This window comes from Aplidium turbinatum, chromosome 10 (assembly GCF_918807975.1).
Source record: "Aplidium turbinatum chromosome 10, kaAplTurb1.1, whole genome shotgun sequence".
Taxonomy (NCBI): domain Eukaryota; kingdom Metazoa; phylum Chordata; class Ascidiacea; order Aplousobranchia; family Polyclinidae; genus Aplidium; species Aplidium turbinatum.
The window spans coordinates 20,870,325-20,891,881 of NC_137481.1; the positions used below are offsets into that span (position 1 = coordinate 20,870,325).

At 37.0% G+C, this 21,557-nt stretch overlaps 1 protein-coding gene across 1 annotated transcript; it reads left to right on the plus strand.

Moving 5' to 3' along the window:
• Nucleotides 1–3,797: 3,797 nt before the first annotated feature.
• LOC145779060 (uncharacterized) lies at nt 3,798–20,999 on the plus strand. Its single transcript, XM_082590635.1, has 6 exons — nt 3,798–4,907; nt 15,087–15,268; nt 15,433–18,229; nt 18,531–18,604; nt 19,126–19,249; nt 19,723–20,999. Exons 1-6 carry the CDS (start codon nt 3,798–3,800, stop codon nt 20,464–20,466), a joined length of 5,031 nt encoding a protein of 1,676 aa, XP_082446761.1. The 3' UTR covers nt 20,467–20,999.
• Nucleotides 21,000–21,557: the final 558 nt, after the last annotated feature.

The window sequence follows — 21,557 nt, forward strand, 5'->3', positions numbered from 1 at the left end:
TCTAACCTTGAAGTTTAAAGAGAAGGTTTGGTGTCAGCTATTAACTTCATATTTGATTCACTTATCTTCAAACTTAAATCTTTGGTGATAATAATCATAGGGGTTGGACACTATGGTTGGACTCGACCGAAAAGGTGACGACAAATCTTAAGCGATACTGTATGTAAATGTATACCAGTAACTACACAACTGTCCCTTCTCGGTCGTGGCATAACAGATGGTAATGCTTTCTTTTAAATTTCTTCTTTTTCTCCAAGTTTCATAATTAGTTTGGAAACCAAACTATTTTATGTTAATTTTCCTTACAGTTACACTTCATCAATAAATTAAAGCATGTGCTCTGCTTCTTCATCTTCTTCGTCCAATTAGTTCAACGTTAAATCAACCACGCTACTTCTTTTTATTTAAGATAATAGTCAAAAGAAGAAGAAAATAGAGAAGAAAATAGTCAAAGTTTTTTTCAAGTGTTCGAAAGTGGGATGGACCATACAAAACTAGTCGTATATGTTCTCTTCATTTCAATGGAGATGATTTTGTTAACACCACCAAACCGATTTGGATCTTCTCAGCAATGAGTGGCGTGCTGGGAACTGTAGGTGGTGCGTTTGCCACAAGTGCGAGTCTATGTCCCAGCCCAATGAATGTGTATGTTGCCATGAAGTGCCACAGACGAAAGCACTTTTGAAGAAAGACGCATCTAGCTGTGTCACCAATTTGACCGATTTTGAGGCACACTTACATCCTGCAGTTCTGAGGACTTTTTTTATGAGGAGCAGGAAGAACTGGAGAAAAAGCAATAAACCGAAAGGAGAAAACGGAGACCTATCGAAAGAGTAAGGATGCTACATTAGGCTAAAAATACTCTAAACGCTAAAGAATGCACACTAAACAAAGTGATTTTATTTCCTTGCAGACAGTATCGGTAATTAGTCGCTTACAGGCATGTATTGGAGTGGATACTACAAGGTGGTGCTCTCGGAAGCAACAATCGGATTGTGCTGCCGTCATGCATTGTTTGGCGAATCCGAAACAATTTTAAAGTCCAGATGGCCGTTACACCGGATTTCAATGGCCAACTAAGGCACATTATGAGAGAGAGAGAGAGAGAGAGAGAGAGAGAACTTTTATTTATTGATGAATAGTGATGAATGATGATGAATTAAATATGAATGATGATTCGTACGATTTCTTCATTTTTCACTTCAAGTATATTTTAGGTTTTGTAGGAACGTATCCAGTACAGTTTTATTAAACTGCAAAAAACAATAAATCTTTGAAAAAAGCAACCGCTTGTACCAACTCCGACCAAACTGTGATCCACCAATTACATCTAGAAAGCATTTGTTTTATTCGTCGCTAACGACGCCCACCCAGGATGACGTAATACCACCAAAGTCGTCCCAGAGCAGTAAAAGATGGAGTTTCGCCTGTGGTGGCGCTGCGGAACTGTCGTTTTGTATAAATTTCGCCCTACCCAGTCGATCTTCGAGGTTAAGATTAAAAAGTTCGCTAAGCATAATTCTGCGCTAGAAAATGCTTAGCAAAGTTGCTATACTTGGGTCCAACCTGTCAGAGGCACTTTAAACTCACCACTAGAACATTTCGCAAATAAAAGCTTAATTGAAAAAAGCAAAATCTGTATTTTGTTGGCACAAGCTTGTAACTTGCATAAAATGGACTTCTCTGTGCAAATTTTAAAACTGAAAGTTATCTACTTTTAGTTGATTTGATCAGGACAAAATATTAAAATCGTCTTATTTACTGGCCTAGACTTTTGATTTTGGAGTATTACGTCATTGCGTGATTTTTCCGTTACTTCTAAAACCGCAAGTGAATTTGACATAGGCGCTGGCACAGGAAATGTAATTGCACGATTTAAGAATTTAATGTGTTTAACTAAAACACTAAAAACCGCAGAAGATCTTTCAAGCCCAACTAATCATAACAAAAAATAAATAAATAAAACCTCGTTGTTAATTAGGCTACAGAGAATATATCACTAATACGAAAGTTCGATTATGTCGATAAAGTCGAGACCTTGCTCAAGCGGTTCAAAGTGTCTCACAATTGAAAACCTGACTTGAAGAACTATCTGAGACCAAAATGCGACTGCTGAGAGGAAACAAGTTAAAATTCTTACTAAGCAAAATTAAGTAGTTTTTCAAATCAAATTTTGCACGGGTACAGGCATTGACCACTTATTTTTGGTACTAACTCAATTTCCACAAATGTGATATAGCCTAGGTAGTTTTTCAACGCAGGTCTTCAATTGGACAATCGATCAATCGTTTCATTGCTTCGAATCAGTGCGAGAAAATGCCATTTACTTGTAATACTGTGCTTCCAATGCAGTCAGAGAGCAAACAAAAGTATTGTCTCCTTTGAATCAGTTCAAAACAGCGCAGAAAAAAGGTTATCGCCATGTAAATACAGAGCGTTCGTTGCAGGCATCAACACTTGTAAGAAAAGCAGCATAGAAAAAACAGCTCAAGAGATGTTGCTAGTCAGGTGTGAGTTTTCAGCCATTGCAATCTTTTTAAGTTTTGTGTTCTTCTTGCAATGTGATTGATATAAATTATTTACTGCTTAATTTAGCTGGCGCTTTTCGGTGATGTTGAGCACAAATTAATTTGTGCTTTAACCTCATTTAAGTTTATAATAAATTTTAAATCGATCAACCTCGGTGCAGCAAATTGCGAATTAATTGCTTTCATACAATGTAAGAACTTTTTGGCGCTCATAGTGCGACAAAATTGACTTTTAGAGATGTAATTACGGTAAATGGCAGCAATGACTTATTTTCCAATTTCAGTTGCTAGATGTTAAACAGTTTTTGATTAGCCTAATTCGTAGCAAACTATCGATTTCAGCGATGTCTTGTTGATGTTGAGGTTTAGTAATTCAGTATGAGAAGAAAAAAAACGTTATAAAGTGGCTGTGAACCTGTACAGGAAAATATAGCATATTCGTTTGCCATAAAGGAGAGCATTTCCGTATTAACTCTGCACTTTGGGCATTTAAACCAGTTTAGAAAATAGCAGATTATGCCGCTGGTGAGTCAATGACGTGTCTAATTGTTTAGTGACACGAAAATAACACGAATGTGCAAGGCAGTACGAAGAGGAAAGCTTTAAATTCGTTAATTTTTGGTGGTATGTTCGCTGAAAAATGATAGTTTTAAACAAACGTAAGAACATGACGTTGTTTTATTGCTCCATGCAATGATCAAACAAAGTTTTTGTTACAATAGTTGCGTGTACTTGAAGAAGGTCTCTTAGAAGATTTCTTTACCATTAGAAATGTTTGCTAATTTAACTTGCTGCAAAATATGACTGTGTGTCACAAGCGTTCCGGCCACATTCCTACATTTTAATCGTTTATGAAGCGTTTTCAAATGATGTTGCCGTAACATAACAAATGATCGAATTGACGTTGGTGAGTCATGGTGAACCTATGCGCTTTACCGTTGGCCAGCAGCAGCTGCCGAAATGGATTGCCATTGAAAATGCTGATAAAATATTTAGTCACAAAGCGGTATTAGATCACCGCAACCACAAACACTTAACCATTCAAATACAAAGTTATTTTACAGGTTTTTTCACATTTTATAAATTTGTAACTATTAAGCATGTGCTGTTTTCCACTGCGTGTAATTTGATCACTACCAAAAGTCGTTACGTCGTCTCTGTAGAACCAAGCATTTCCAAAGACTCAGTAACAAAACATTGCATTTTCCAGAACACATTTTCATTGGTTTTGAGTTCGAATTTTTCTTTCAAACCCCCCCCTTCCACAAGATGCCTGCAGCGAAACACGTTCAGCTTAATTCACCAAGCGATGTGAATGGTCATTATGCGAACGACTGTTATCCCGAGGGTGGGTACCAACAACAAAGTCAAAACTTCAATAGACATTGCTGGGCTCAAAACAGTAATAGTACTGAGTCTCAACCCAAAGGCGAAAGTTATGCGGCCAACAGGAACATGAAGAAATGGGTTTTGCAAGAAGCCCAGTCGCCGCCATTTGACAACGGGTTTCATTCCTGTGGCAATTATTTAATTCACAACCAAGAAACGCAACAGAAGCTTATAAATATTACAGGCAGAGAGCTTTGCCATGGAGAAAACAACCCACACAGTAAAGGTAATCACTTTGCTTTGCAGGACAGTGGTGGTCCACATTGCTTCAACCAATCTCTTCACTCTGACGCAGATTGGTACGAATCGGCAGCACAAAACGAATACCCGATTCAGGGTTATGGACTGAACCAAAGTGAAATGTATGAAAAATATCCTTTTTGCTCATCGTTTAAGCCGTCCAGTGACCATGCATCACGACTTTGTTGCAACGACAAACCACACTCCGCTTCTTCAAACACTGCTTGCATAGAAAGAATAAATCCGACTAGTTCAGATGTATTTTTACCTTCGTATCACGACCCAAGACAAAACAATAGAGTTTGCACTCAGCAGCCAAGATCGGCCACCGAACGCATGAGTCAAGTTGATCTCGCTATTGAACATTGCCGCCAAGCCGAGGCAAAGCAATTATATTCGTTCAGAAACGAGGAGAATGTCAGCAATCATTTTGAAGATCGCTCAGGCTCAGCTAATTTTACTTTTGACCGTATCGCAGGCAGTAATAATCATCTCATCAATGGCGAAAATCAATCGCAGCTAAAATTCAGGCAAATGACTAACAGTGAAGTCCATACAAACAATTCTTTGCTGCACGCTCAGTGCCTTAACCACCCATTGCAAAACTGCCACGAGCCTTCTGATTGTGTTGTTGAAGATCGAATGGACTCAAAATATCATCACAGCGTATCCAGCGACCCAGAAATCTACACCAAGACGCCATCTGTTGAAAAACTCAATTCTCACATTCAAAAGTTAAGAGAAGAAATGGTGAGTTGTTATTTTTTCAGTTTTCATTGCAATTCACAAGTATTTAAAGTGTTTTAACATACTCGTTTCAAGGTTCTTAAGTGTTTTAGAAAATGCTTGTCCTGAGGTGAATAGGTTTGTTTGCAAATTAGAATAATAGCTAATAGCTGATTTAAAAATTGAATTAAAGCTGAATTAAATTAATAATATTAGAATAATAGAATAATAGCTGCATTACGTCGACTGCCAAAATGTTTAGTAATGTTGCGTATAATTTTTGCTACTTCTTCAAACGCAAATTCGTTTTGACCATTTTAAGAGAGATAGTCCTCTTCTTCAGTTTGCAGAAAAAATTTGCAAATTTTTTTAAAGTATTTTGAATGTCAAACTTACTGGATAAGGAAATATTTACAGCTAAAGAATTTCCTTTTTCCGCGATATAACTACAAATATGAAGGGAATGGTATTTTTTTTGAGAGTGAAAATTAGTAGTTTCACAGGACCCGGGTTTAAGGTTTTATTTATTTCACAACTGCCACTTACTGAGAATGACCTAAAACTTCAAATAAAATGTCAGTAATTGAAGCTAGAGGTCAAAACTAAAATACATGTTACAACACTCCCAAAGCTGATCAAAAATTCTGTGTGCTTTCATTTCAAACCTTTAAAATTGCGTTTGCTTTCTTAACCCTGTTTGGTTTGTACTGATTTTGTCACATTTTAAATTTAATGTCTGCAGGTGCATGCAAACTTTATATTTTCATTCAATCAATACTTGCTCTATAATACTGTATCTATAAAAGAGTTTACACTGAACAATACAGTTTTGCAGACTTGCTAATTAGCAATGGTGCGCGGAGTGTTAAAACCTTTATAAGGGATAATTAAAAAAAAATGCTAATTATGTTTCAACGTCACTTGGTTCAATTTTCAACTTGGACTACTTTTAGCTTCTCTTGCTTCTAAACGTTTTTTGTTAATTTGCAAAACAAAGCGCCAATTCTGAATTAGTGGATGAAAACTAGATATGTTTTTTACATGACTTTGGGGTTATGGGACTCTACAGTTGTGCATTCACACTCTTTGCCGAGCAACCTTGTTGCTTGTAGGCCGAGACTTGCGAAAAACTTTTAATGAAAGCGGCCTCATCGCTTAGTGGGGTTGCAAACCTTAAAATGTTGAACACACACACATATCTATTCACTTAGAATTCTTTCAATCATTTTAGCTTGATTTAAAAGCTTTTGATTCATTGAAAAGAAGCAAAACTGTCTGAAATTGTTTACTAAAGATGCAATGATTAATGGCTGCTTCGAAAGCTCATTAGCTGCACAATTACTGTAAGCTGAAAACCAAATTTGAAACACATCCGCAGAACAAGAGATCACGTCCGCCATGGTCCTTACTAACATTGCTGATCATTAAATATGTGCTACAGGCTACAACCACAGGTGATGCCAAATGGTCGTTTTAGCATGAAGTTTTGTAATACCACAAGCTTCAGCAATTGGAGGAATAATATGCACAGATGCATTGACATTTTGTCTTCAATAGGTAGACTATGACACGAAAGTAACAAGACCATTCATGGACCATTTTATTCCTTTTATTATGACTTACTACTCATCTTCCAAGTTGGTCTAGGATAATTTGCTGAGGACTTTGATAAAGATAACTCCTTTTCACAATTTCCAGAAATAAACATACTGTTAACTTCACTTGATGGGCCTAAGTTTAATTGGATATTCGTCCAAGCCGGCCGCATTTCGTTGGTTTCAAATCTACTTTTCTATGCAATCTTGTACCAGTGTTCTGCACATACAATGTGTGACATCTCTCTTTCAGTCGAGCAAATCTGCGATGTTTTCCATGTAATCCTATTAAGCGGGTTTGACTACATGGCATAGTGAATTTTTACAAAACGTTTCCTCGCAAAACTTCATTTGAAAGCAATTCGATCAAGAGTGTCGGTATAATTTTCACTGCCCAACCGCTGCCTAATCTTCAGGTCTATCATGCCTGCTAAGAACAATGAGTATCGGAGCAGCTAGCAAACACTTCCACTTTTACATCACTTTAACGTCGTAGGACGCTTTTAGAAATGTACTCAACATGAAAATGATAATTTAATTACAATTTGAGAGCGACATCGCAGTGACCCTAACCAATCCAAGTTATCCGCTTTTGCGTTCCAGTTAGTGGTCTTGAAGCTTTTCAGTGATATTTTCTACAAGAAAACGGCGATATGCATGAATTGCGGGATGTTTTACTATTTGAAGAATTGTTTGTAGCGTTACTCCTTCTACGATTATATTGCTGGTATATACAGCATATTTTTGCCGTTTTGACATTAATGCAACGTAGGCTAACGTTAACTGAAAACAAACAATTGTACAACTTGAATAGAAAGCCTACCGGTAAATCACAAAACTTAAAAATCGGATATGAACTCATGGCTGCGTTGAAACTTTGTATATTTTGACACAAACACTTGGTTAAAGCGATTGGCGCCACACGCACGACGCCAGAGAATGCTATATACGGCTTGTCGTTTTAGTTTTAAATTTATCTGCAAAAGTTCTGAATGAAAACTACTTGTCGACCTAGAGCCGCCATCTCTGGCTTCCTAGAGCCCTAGACCATTTCATCACAGTCTGTTAGTGGTAATGTCAATAAACCTGTCAGAAATGTCAAATAAACATACAATTGTTTAACTGCAATGATGCACATTTTGTAAAATCAAACTCGAAGTAAGTGCAGCAAGAAGGATAGCAATTTTGAATTGGGTCTAGCTTCAAGAATATTTCTGAATATACAGATTTAGCTTGTTACTATCAAAGACAAACAAGCTCTGTTTTCACAAAAAGTCTTGATCTCTTTGCTTTGATAATATTGTGTCGGATTTCACACGGCGCCATTCAGTTAACCCTAGGGTGAGGTTAAAATGGGTGGCACTGCGACTATGTCATCGCTTTGCCAGACAGTCAGAAAGATAAAGGGAATTTGCCTTCACCCTCACTCACCCATAACATTTTCAATCCAGACCAAAATTGACGTAACTTCCTTTAAATGTAACTCGAGTTCCCATGTCACTAATATTCACGTTTACCGCTCATTTATAGTTTTGGCCTTCAACAGTAAACTGCGTTAGGTATCATCACCTTTTGCAACTTAAAAGAATGATCTATAAGTAGCTCAGTCCGTTTTTCCTGTTTTTGAACTTTTATGCACATTTCCTGTAAAATTAACTCAGCCTACTCTTTTTTGGAAAAAACAAGTGGATGTGATAAAAGGCTAATTGATTCAATCTGCGTAAGGTAGGCTATTTATGGAACTTTACTTTGTTGTAGTTTAATGTTCGCTGGGTTATTTATGTATTTCCAGACATTGCAAACTTGTTTGTTCATGTTCTACAGTAAAAATATTTCAGTTAACGTTCCCTAACATCTAAACAAGCCACTCAAAAATAAAACGGCTTTTTTCAGTTGGAAAAAATATTTTTTGCGAGATCTTGCATGAAGATTTTGCAACAACATCTTAAAGGTCATTTATATTTCCAAAGTAATAACTTGAACAACACAAACATATCAGTTATTTGGCAAGCACCTTCCAGTGTAGTCCGGGAACATCGTGAATCTGGGGTGGTAAAAAGATAGACCCTCGGCCCCAGAGGCTCACACGAAGAAAAAGAAGACGATAAGTTTTTCTTTCTTTTAAAATAACCAATGATGTAAACGCTTAAAATCAACAAAACTCAGTGATAAAAAAACTGGTTTTTAACTTTGCTTAAAGCTTTTGAAAGAATTTTAACATGTTTTATGTACCTCATTTGGCGCCGCATGACCAATCAATGCCTTCCATTACCTAATGCCAAATGTGGGAGGTCTTCTAAATGATACAATTACTTTGATTCTCACACTTGAACATGAAAGTCAGGGAAGATTACCGCTTGCTCGGACAAACACGAAAAGTTCTTCTGAACGAAATCGCTGAGTAGTTTGTCTCGGGTGCTTCTTGAAAAGTCAGTGCTGAAGTCGTTACCACGAAATTGCCATCTAATTTTATGAGGCGTGTTTAGTACTTTGGAGCTGATTATATGGCTTCGGCGGCGATTATCCGATAAGAAATGGCTGAATAACGACATATCAAGCTTTTGCAGAAAACAAGATTAGTTTTTATAGCTACGCGCGTGTAATTAAAGCGTTTTATTTGGCAATTTTTTCAAACAAAAAATGTGAAACGAAATGCTGAAATTAAAATGAATGACTGAAATATTCTCAATACAGAGAAGACATTGCTTGTTAATCCACGGTGTGACTATCCGCTGTTTAACTAGTCGTCGTTTCAGTTAAACGAAAAACTTTCAGGCTTCTGGTTGGTATCAAGTTGTTTGACATACTGTTTCGTAATTTAGAATTTAAGAATTCCAATCAATGCAGCTGAATTCCATGCAAAACTAAAGAATTTGGTGCTATTTTTACCTAATGGTTTATCCGTAGTCTTAACGCATCGTTGATGTGATGGACGTACAGATTGAAAGCGATTAAGCGATGTGTTGCTAAACCACGTACAAGCTTACTTCCTACCTGACCTAATACGGAAAAATATTGTGTTTGGTAAACACAAGATATTGGGCTCAACTTGACGCCACAACGCTTGGAATTAGGAATTTGTTGTGTATTATTAAGATAAAAACTTGATCTGGTATAACTTTATCAGTTTAAAAATTCCGTTCTAATCTCGCAAGTCTAATTTTCAAGCCAAGCAAAGTTCTCTTTCAATATTTATTGACAGGTTAAATTAGAAACCGTTTACCCGTTCTTGCGTACACAAATTTAAGAAGCGCCATGCATTGACATGTGCTCCTGAATTTATAGATTTTTGTTTAAGCATTTTGCATTTGTGTTTACAGTTTCTGTCACTTAACAACAATTTCCACAAGCTTCTCTAACTGCCTTCAGTCTTCTTAAAACCGATTTTGATTTTACAATTTCGCAAATGAGTTTGTTTGATTTGCACAGTCTTGCACAATATTTCAAACTTCATTGGAGCTCTTACTGAGTGGGCTACTTAGTCGGAGAGCGGAATTTATAGCCCATAATTGTAGTAATTTAAGATTTAAATTGCATAGTTCTACCTACACTGGACAGTACGGTGGCTTATGAATATTTCTCGGCACTAAACAAAGCTTACAAAAAATACCATGTTCAAAACTTTACGTTTCAATGAAGTCAACATCTTCCATTCAAGGTGCTTGCCCAAGCAAATGTGCAAAAAATTGGTGCCAGCATTTGATGAATGCAAAATAGCAGTACCATCTTTATTGACTTAAACACTTTTTATTGGTAGTTTTTGACATGCCAATCATGGCTGCGATGGCAGTCTATTTATCTATTTAAAAATACGAGAATACATGATTTCGAAATTTAATTTAACTCGTTGTGTCAAACTCGGCGTCAGAGTATCCTATACAACAAATCAGTTGTTTTTTACATTGATTCGACGTTGAATCGATGTAAAAAACAACTGATTTATTATGTGGGAGAAGCTTTAAAAGAAATTAGGCGACAAAACAAGATTTTTAAAATAGAAAAGACTGAAAATCAATCAGTAGTCACCGATGGTGGCTGCCTGACTGGGATTAGAAGCTATAAATGTAAACGTTATTTTGTTCTTAAGTAACGGTTGAAACGATGCGTTTCAATCGATTTTATTATTATTTAAAGTTTAAATCAATCAAACTTATTGATCGCACAATCCTCTTTCTGAAAGCATAAACGGATCGATCTGGATCGCCGATTCGATAAACAACAGTCCCTCCTCAGCTTGCAAACCATTTCTTTTCATATTGGTTCACATCTGCAGTCGTTAAATCAATGTAAAAATGTCTAAATTGTTAGTTAGGTTAAAGTCATTCACTTGCAGTATGACGTTCCCAATGTGTGACGTAGTTTTCCATCTATATCTTGCATGGGCCCGTTCAAAACTTATTTCACGTAATCGAAGCCACAGCATAAAGATTTTACTTGTAAAGTCCTCTTAAAAATAAAATTAAAACCAAGAACTTTTGGGCAGAATCGCAACAAATTCGTTACGATCTAGCTAAAAAGATCGGTCATTTTTATTGATTTAATGTCTGCAAACATTAAATCAAGGTTAGAATTTGACTAGCTTAGGCATGACCTGTTACAAGTCACATCATTTGGTCTTCGTAATTTTTTTTTCAACAGTACAATAATAAACAACGCTTGGTTGTGTTTGGCAGGTTAAAAAATCTCAAACTGCTCTACCAACTCGACATAATACATGAGTAGCCTATATTTCGTGGGTTTAATTATTTTTTTCAACAGTAAAAATAAAAATATGATCATGAAGCCAATCAGAAAAGAAGAGTGTTATGTAATGGCTTACCACTTGACAATCAGTTAGTTTTAGAAACATTCGCGTTTATTTCTGCATTTTGATCTTTTTTCACCGATTGGCTCAGTTTTTCAACAATCAAGCTCTTCAGAGTTTTTTTTTTTTTTTTTCAATAAAAAAGTAGTCTTTCAAGGTTGCATTTAGGAACCAAGGTTATAGGCTATTCATGTCCAATGCAATTGAGGTTTTGCGTGTGGAAGATTTTTTGTGTTTGGTTACGTAACGTCTGGTCGTATCCAATATGTACGTCAGTCTCCAATTTACTTGATTTATGACAACTGATAGTGTTGTGCCACAAACAATCACTTTATTTATGGTTCAATGCATTTTGTAAACACTGAAAATGTGTGGTAACGACTTGTAACGTAATCACAATGTAAAGTTTTTTCGGGAATTGTACTAGAAAGCTTGAAGTAACATTGTTATAGTCTTAATTGAGTTACAGGCCAAACAATTTCCTGCGTTATTCAATTTAACCAAAAGGTTACTGTTGGTTGTGTTTTGCTTTTTCAGCACTCTTTTCAGTTGAGCGTCTTTTGGACAATAGAATATTTGTTGAAAAACATACAAAATTATGTTAAGAACGGAAAGGCACCATGCGTATGCGAATAATTAAAATCAATCATGTAACTCAGAAAAGTCCTGATAAGGAAATAGGGAAAGATACTAATTGAGCTCTAAAAGATTTTCTCCCCAGAGCTTGTCGCCAGCGCAGGTCAAAAATAAACTTGTTTGGTGGTCTATTTCACAAGCTGTATTTACTTGAACGAACAATCAATCAGATCTGATCATTGATAGAATTAGTTACGTCTTTTATATGTCAATGTAAGAGAAAGCTAACGTGACCAACTTTTTGGTGCAAACCACATTTTTGCCGAGTTCAATTCCCACGAAAATAGTTTAGAGGCAACAAAAGTTAAACATGTCGCTGGAAGCCTGAACGAACAATTTGATCGAAACATGCAGCTGCATGTAGTCGTCAACTCTTTGCAAAGTTTTTACTTGAAAGTATGTATTACTCTTTTGAATGTGCGATCAACCGTAAGGATCGATGAGTTTGTTTCACTGCAAGTGTACCAAGGCAGCCAATGTCTATTAGTATTAGCATTGCATTGACGTTTGAAAACAAAAATAAGATGATTCTGTCTTGGCAAAAGACAGCAATTATTTATTCCTGTATTGCAATGATGTTTTATTGATTGCGCCTCAAACTCTAATTGGTGTGGCATTGTATGTAGCGCCGCTTCAAGCTGATTCACTTAATTTGTTTTGTTATCAAAGGTCGTAGCTTTTGAGAAAGTTGTTTATGCGATTGTTGCAAATTGCAAAATAAATGCAAAATCATTCTTCTGAATTGAACATCACATGAAACAGTTGCAGTTTACGACTCAGCAAAACGTTTATTAGTGTTTCGGTTTTGTGATTTAAATTTATTACTTTGCCTTTTATCAAAGCCACAAAAAATGAGTTGCTCTGTCAATTCTAATCATAAATTTCAACCACATTGGAAAATCTTTTGAGCACACTCACCCTGATCGCTGCAAAATCGACGATTTGTGTTAGCGTGCTACAGATTTTGTTTGCTAAAGAGAGAGCAATGCCAGTTACATTTGCAAACATTGAGACCTCAAATAGAGTTACAAAAACTACTGTAAACATATTTATCAGTATGACGGTAGGGGAAGGCGGGGCAAGTTGTGCAACTGGGCAAGTTGTGCAAGTCCCCGTTTGAAAGGAAATAAATAACGTAATGAATCTTTAACGCCATTATTATATTTTACCTATAATGCTTTTGAAGCACGTGAATCGCAGTTATTAGTTTTTTGGGCAGGTTAGGCTTGATCAACGATATAAGGTGTTTAGGTGTTAGGATCTAAATTCGGATGCAAACAAAATTTTGATTTTTTGGATGCACAGTAGAACTAGTCAAACTTTAGCAGTAGGGGTCAGTAGACATATGATCTAGTTGTATTTTCGCAAGTAAAATTGTTTCGTACATTTGTTAGTTTTCTTGAAATGTTTCGTTCTTTAAAAAAAGTGTGAATGGGGCAAATTGTGCAATTGATGACGGGGCAAGTTGTGCAACTGTTCCTGTAAACCGCCTTTGTTAATTTACAAACGTTCTAGCCTATTAGCCATTTTTACATAGTTTCAAAGTCTTCCACGTGAATGAATGTAAAAAATGACTAGTGAATGAATGTAAAAATAGCTGATTTGTTAAATTGTCTGTACTTTTGCTGGCCGTAATATGTTGCTCAACTTTTCCCTAGTCAAAACGAACGATTGTTGTTGCTCAACTTACCCCATGGTGCTACACAGCTTGCCCCATGGTGCTGCACAACTTGCCCCGGAAAAATAATCCGGGGCAAGTTGTGCAATCGTTACTTAAACTTGAATACAGTGCAAAATAATAAATAAAACCAACCAGTTTTTGTCTAAAAACTTGGCTTATTAGCATGTTTTTGAAAAGCAATACTTGAGTCTTCGAAAAAGTTAGTGAAATAAAAAAAAAAATAGATTTTAAAAAAACCTGCCCAACTTGCCCCGCCTTCCCCTACTGCTATTTTGCATTCATCGAATGCTGGCATTTGCACAACAATCTAACCTCTTAGTGTTATTTATTACGTAAGAATCGATTTCGCTATAGTAATAGCATCTTCAGCTAGCACATGTAAAAAAGAAAATTTGAAAAATACGTAAAACGAACAAATAAAGCAAACTCCGGCATTATCAACATGCATAAAAATTCTATTTTAAATAGATGGTTATGACGGTTCAATATGATGACAATATTATGACGGTTCAATATATTTTTATCATGGCAGCATCAACTTTTGATTCCATTTCGAGCTAAACAAACTATATGAATTGGCAAAACTTTAAACTGCTAAAAAATTCCACAAAGGTTTTAAAAACATGAGATGCTGTTTTCTTTGAGCAATGGACTTACTCAAAGTTTTCCGACGGAAGCCTGTTATTGTTCCATAAAAGCATTTGTCAAGATGTTTATTTACTTAAGTAGGTCAGCGACCGTCTCATGTCTGTATGGGGGTTTTATATTGTCATTGTCCAAGATTCCCACGCTTGTTATGTAATGGTAATGAAAGTGGCAGAAAGCTCCCTAGGTTGTAAAATCCGTCATTTTTACATTGATTCAACGTCTGCCGTTGAATCAATGTAAAAATGACGGATTTTGTGGTCTGGGATTGTCCAGGTTCAACTTCTCTGTTTATACACTTGCAAAGTTTTTATTGTTTAACGTCTTTTTACTGAAAATTAATCACTTCGGTCTTTTTAGTTTTATCAGATTTCATCACAGTCTGTAGACGATCTAAAAATTGTTAAAAAAAATTCAAAGATCTTATGCTTAACTTAAAATAGCAATTCAAAGAGTCAAATAACGGCTAAAAAGGAAATGGCTGAAAGCGTGAAAATCCAATGGCTTATCTGCTATTTCCTGTTGTTTTTGGGTCTTTGTTGAAGCAAGTAACGAAACATTATAACCCGTTGAATGATCAGTTTTTTGTTGTTATGATTCTAGCTAGCTTGATGAGTAAGAATTTGTTTTTTCCCAAAACTATTTTAAAAATTACTTTCACTCTTCGATTGAAGTAGAAAAAAACTTTAACCAAAAGTGTTCACAAAACTATTTTTAAGAATTAGTTGAATATAGTATTACACTTCGATGGATGAAGTGGAAAAAAATTTAATTCAAAATGGTTAAGCTGGCAGCTTAACATTTTACTTATTTAATGATCATTGATTTTGTAATTGTTTCAGCTTGCTCTGCGTTCGACTACGCTTCTATATAAAGATCATATGGAAAAGATGTTTCATGATCTGAGAATAATCACTCGAATGAATGAAGGAAACACAACAAGTCCTGAAACCACCTACAGAACGTTTATTGAGAAGTCAACCAATCACAATTCTGCAAATAATTCTTCACTGAGCCATGTTAGGTTTGTTGACATGTCTATTTTTTATTTTTGACTTCGATAAAAAAAAAAAGGATCTATGACGTTAAACTAATGTAACTTATTTGTTCTAGCTGATCGGTTTGCTTACTTTTGTGTAAAGTTTAATCAATGTATCAACTTTCATTTTATATTGTTTTTGTTGGCAGGTTACCTGTAGCAAAAAATGGCAGCTTAACAAAAGTCAACCCTGAAGGCGAAACCACCGCTTCCCAATCAACGACTCCTTCGTCACAAGACAAGTCCGAAAAAATACCTTCCCGGATCCTTCCAAGTTACGAAAACGTCATGGACGCCCGACTGAGGACTCCACAACCTCCTAAACCTGCCATGGATTCAGACAACAATATTGTCAAACGAAGCAAGACAAACGAACGTCCCACATCTGATCCTTTCTGCGCTAGTAACAAGAACAATGCTTTTTCTGCTAACACAGGGGGTCCCATATCTACAATGTCTCTTCCACACACCCAATCGAGTAATAAACACCCAAACAAATCTGTTAAGTCTTCCTCCGAAAGCGACAATAATAGATCTAAAGGTTATAATGACCAGCTTCGTATCCTTCCTGTTCTCAGCAAATCCAATGCAGCTCTGCATATAAGTGAATGCAGTATCGACTCCGGATACCAAGGGTCTTCGATTACATCTCCACGTGAAAAACAAGGTCGAGATCTGGGTTCTCAGGCAGTTACACCAGCATCACCAATCAGCGAATCACCTGTCCAGCAAGAAAGTGAGCCGGAAGTAAAAAAAGACTCATCAGCGGCAGAAGATGGCTTAACTGATTCGTGTGAATCTGGGAAATCACCCAACATAGTAATTATGTCACCCACGATTTTGCCACTATTTATTGAAACTAAAACCAAACAAGCATACTCTTGCAATGATGGTGGATCACTAAAGGATATTAATGATGAGAGCTCACTAATGGGGACTTCAAACAGCCAAGACCACGCTAAAGCGTCGTTCCAACTACCAAAAATAGAGAAGATGAAATCATATGATGGCCCCAGTATCGTCATCAAAAACAATGAACCACAGAGCACAGTTGTTCCTAAAGCTCTGATGACCAGCAATGGTGAAAGTGAAGATCCACAAATACGTCACCGTCCAGTTCCAAAACAACGCACAGTATTCACATTGATTGACAAACCCGACAAAGCAACTCCTTCGAATCAGGTTTGCCTATCAAAGAAGGTCAAACCTGAAGAAACTACTAAAGTGCTCACTGAGAACCAACAATTGCTAAATGAACAACATTTTCAGGAGGCAAGTAGGCTTACAGAATTGCAATCCAGCAAGAGTACTGTTAAAGAAATGAAGAAAAATGAGAACAGAGCTGAAGAGCACTCGCGTTCGGTTCGTCCCACGCCTCCAACATGTCTCTCCATTATTAAGCGTTCTTCTCAAACAAGTAATGACACAGGGTCCCCTGTCCAAAGTCGAGTCAAGCTTGGAGTGAGTTCCATCAAGCAGTATACACCGAATTCCGAAAGCAAAGAAGGTCCTATATTCTATTACACTGGACAAGTTTCAAAGCCTTCGGATGTGTCCACGAGATTTCAAAAGACGACAAATACTAAGAAATTACTACGAGAAAAATTTTCAGTTGCAGTTGAGAATTCATCGTCGTCAGCGTTAGACAATGCAAGCGAAACGGCAGACGCTGATGAGTCGTCGATGGTTCGGCGAAGGTCCATGCGGATGATGACTGAGTTTCAAATTTTTGATTTAAAGGATGCAATGGGAAGTATAGACAGTCCTAACGCTTGTGACAAATCTTTTAATAAACTTAACATTCCAAACAATCCCAAGTATCTTTCATCTTCTGTTTCTAACCGTCTTTCAAAATCAACTTCTTCCAGCAGTTATTCTGTTTCTCCATCTGCAGCTACGGTTTCAAAAGAAATATTTGATGGAGAAGTTGACATGAAATTGTCTAAGATAGTCAAGCCTGTATCAAGCTCTCTGAGAAAAACGAAACTCAAAGCTTCAAGCAATAGCGCAACTGACCGATTAAAAGATCACAAAACTGGCTCCTCATCTTATGCAGAACAACCTTTTCCTCCTCAAACTCTTCCACAATCTCCTTCTGCAGTGAATGAAAACCCACCACAACTAAGAAGTTCACGCATCAGCCTTCTTTCAGAAGCGGAACTTGGTTCTCAAGAGTTGACAAACGATGCTTTTCAAGCGCCGTTGATTCGTCCGAAGCCATCTCTTCCAGGTGTTTCTTGTGATACTGGACCTCCTGAAGTTCCAGTAAGCTCATTAAATGGACTTAAAATATCATCGAAAGCTAGATCAGCCTTTACGCCAGTTTTATCTGGTAGTTCCGCTTCTCTAGCGACAAAATCTTCGCCTGTTTCTTGTACACAAGACGATTTCCCCAATGACGGAACCACTGCGTGTGAACTTCAGCGTCGTGTGTCTTTACCAACAAGTTTTATTTCAAACAAACAAAGATTTTTGAAGGAGTTTATGCCAAATAGCTTGGAATATGAGCGCAATTGTATCTTGAAGCCAGGATCGGGTGGTGTTAATTCAGCTGGTATACACATTCCGTCCTTCCATCGCATGTCAGAGCAGAAAAAGAAAGACATAACTACGATTACCACAACAGACGACCAACAAAGAAGTTATGCAGTGCTTGAAGAAAACAATTTAAACCATAATATTTGGAAAAAACAACCTTTCAAAAGTACAGAACTACTTTTTAGTGAAATTCCTAAGAAAAACACATACGCAGCCAACGGAAAAGAGAGACGCCGCCAAGCGTCTTCTGACAAGATGAACTTTCCATTTTCTTCCGATCATGGACAAAATTTGGAATGTGTTCCTGTCCCGTTCAACCGATCAGATAGAATGGCAGATGTGATTGGAGGGCTTCAAAACACGTTTCCAAGCAACAAAAACAACAACAAAATACAACAAGACGTGAAGGTATAACAAGCAATGATTTAGCAAATATCTAAAATGAAACGTTTGCTATTGTTTTAAGTACGGTATGTTCTAAAATGAACAGTACCCCTACATTAGAAATGCTTTCATATTAGTTCCATTAAGTTACTTTTCGCACACCTGTTGTATTCTTTCATACCGATGAAATTTCTTTGCTTTTGGCCGGTTAAAATTATACCTTGTCAGTAAATGTTAACCATTGGATCACTTGTACAGTATAAACAGCAAAAACAGCGTGTTGTTTAAGTCTCACAGTTTGCACGACTTTTTATCTTGATTACAGGTGTCAAACAACAATGCAAGGCACACAAAAGAAGACTACCAGCAATCTTCATACTTACAACTGTCATCAACAAGGTAAAGATTGTCATTCATGACTGTGTCGAACATTTTTGTTCGTGTGTGTGAGCTGTCTTTATCCAAACTTAAATATCGTTGAATGAGCAAAGTAGCCTATTTGAAAAAAGTTATGGCCCTGTTTCATGGGTAACAACAGTTCTCTCTGTGTTCACAAAACGTTTTTTGTACAAAAATTTAGCCCACAAGACACAGCTTTGATATTATGAATGAATTTGCACCTGTTTAATCTTTCAAGCACTTAACGGTTCAATGGAGACCAATGAAGGGACAATTTTCTATTATCCCAGGAATTTTTCGAGCACTAACCGATTTTCTTTGACTAGTAGTGACTTTGCTTCTCTCGTCCATGTATTTTTAAGTGGTAAGGTGGTTGGTCATTCGAATACGCATGTACGCATTTTAAGTAAATCACGAAAGTATTTGCAATATCTGCAGTTTGCATTTTTTAGAAACAACACAGCTTTAGGCTGCATCAAACCAGTATTTTATCACTTTATTGAAGTGGATAATTTTTTTAGACCAGTGAAGCCAAACGATCTTGGCCAGCTTAAACCTCATCATAAGAAATCAAGCTCATCAAGCGCAATTCATCAATACATGATAGATCGGCCTGCAGACCTGACGATTAACGATGACATCAAGGTAAGAATGCACATATTGATGAATGCAGTTGGTATTGTGGTTGCATTGTGTTTACTTTGGTGACGTAGTGCACAAAAGTATATGCAAAGTATATGCAAAAGTAGCAAAAGTTCGAAACAAATGCCATTGTTCGATATAAAACGACGTTCTTCAACTAGAATTTTTTTTACAATGCAAAACCATGACAGCTGAGGTTTGCATCGAAACAGTCTTTTTGGGTCAAAATATTCTTGTTCGAACAGCCCGGGCAGCCCAAGACGTATCAGAGTAGTTATTTGAGTGTTTGGAATTTTTTCTAATTGTGCCATGCATTCACAAGGCATTGCCATTTGTTTGTAACATCTTGTCTGGGTGACCCCTGTTTTGTAGTCAGCATTGTAGTTGTCCTTTGAAAAATGTATGTTTCAGACCAGCTCTTCTACTCTGCTATTATATTACTGTATTTGTTTTTCAATAAGCTTTACTTTTTGCAGGTTAAGACCAGCAGTAACGTTCTTGGTCATAAGCAGGCGTCGAGTCGAGAAAAAATTGGTGATAATATGCTTCCGAGAGGTGGCGCAACCGAGCAAAAACGGTCGCCAACACGAAGTCACAAATCGACAGTGGCGATGATAAAAGCAAGTTTGTTGGGAAAGCGAGAAAAACACACTCGGAGCACTACAGCTGAAGGGAAGAAAGATGCGCATATGTCCAAGGAACATAAATCCCGATCTGCATCAGCAGGAGCTAAAAACAAAACTACAGCCGACCTTTCTTCTGGTGATACATTATCGGCTGCTAAGTCAAAATGCAAAGATTCGAAATCAAAAAAGAACACACATGAATCAAAAGAGAACAAAGTAAAGCCGTCTGCATCGAAAAAGAATACGAGAGATCAATATCCTAAGATACAAGAAGACAAAAGCAAGAAACAGATTCATCCTGAACTAGACCTACTTCCAACATCACCCACTCTCCCGAACGTTGCCACGAAAGAATATGATCCAGGCTCAGAAGCCATGGAGCGATTTTTGACCACTGCTGCTGCTGCGTCTGAGACACCAAAGTCACCTTTACAACGACTGAGAAGTTCTTTCAGAGCTCAAAAAAATAAGACAAAATTACTGAATTCTTCTAGAATCAAAGACGACATGGACGTCGCAAGAATACATTCCATAAATCTCGGATCCCAGTTTGATAAAACTTTTCCTCACGGTCAAGAATTTACTTATGTTTAGTTAAAACAGAACATCTAATGGTTTGCGCAGCCGCTGTAAAGCTTGTATAATGTATAGTGTGGTTATAATTGCACTGAGCTTATAATATAAGCTGTTCAATATCCACTGGATCGGTAACTCCATTTTTTTTTATTGTATGCTCTTTTTGTTGCGTATCGACAACGCGCTTGTGCTGGACTGGCTACTGTACTTTTAGGTTTGTATTGTTGTTTGTCACTTCTTTTGCTTTTGTATAATCTTTTTTTTCTAAAATCTAATTGCTCTATCTGTCGCATTGAGCCGCAGCTCACAAAAGATGGCTAAAGCACCAAACTTGCGATCTGTCAGAACTTTCAATTCCGTTGAAGTTCGATCGTTAATTCTTGCTTTGTGCCATGTCTCGTCACTTATTTGTAGAAAAATTAAATGGAACAGTATCACAGATTCATTTTCAACATATTGCTGATGTTACTGCTGTCGTGAAAGCACGTTTACTTTGTGTCGCCTGTTGTCACGCAAAATCTTATTTAAACTGAAAATACAATAAGTCACTCACCGCGCCGAAGTGTTTGTGCTTTTCAAGCTTTCTAATGTCTCGCTCACTTGATACAAAGTTTATTTGTGCTCCCAGACCAAGAGTCCGGCGACTTTGTTCAGCTCAAAAAAGAAATAGGGAACCATCCACTATACGCTAGAGCTCATGAAATGCCAAACTGCGAAATTTAATAAGAAAATTTGTAAAGATAACTAGAGCAGCCTATCTTTATATGACATGTCAACAGTCTGTGCAGTGTGCAACCACACTTTATCAAAATTACCAACACTGTGAAAGCTGACTGTTGTTGCCGATGCCACAAAATCGAAAGTAAATATTGAAACGTCCAGTCAACTGAACACCGCCGAAGCACGTTATTTGATCCTGACAGTCTCAATTTACAAAACTGGCAGTAGATCGATCACAGAGAATCCAGATAAACATGAGTTCAAGCTAAACTTGCAGTCTGCACAAAGTAACTTGTTTTGTTCCCAAGTGCTAGCTAGCTTCCCCGCACTTTGATTGCCTAATTAAACTTTCACCAGCAGAAGCAGTTCAAAATTACAAAAAAACTCCC

Bases quoted from the DNA above. Each gene is read 5' to 3' on its own strand.
- LOC145779060 (XM_082590635.1), top strand. From the start codon at position 3,798: ATGCCTGCAGCGAAACACGTTCAGCTTAATTCACCAAGCGATGTGAAT. The intron at 4,908-15,086 runs GTGAGTTGTTAT...TAATTGTTTCAG, and splicing joins AAAAGTTAAGAGAAGAAATG to CTTGCTCTGCGTTCGACTAC. The intron at 18,605-19,125 runs GTAAAGATTGTC...TAATTTTTTTAG, and splicing joins TTACAACTGTCATCAACAAG to ACCAGTGAAGCCAAACGATC.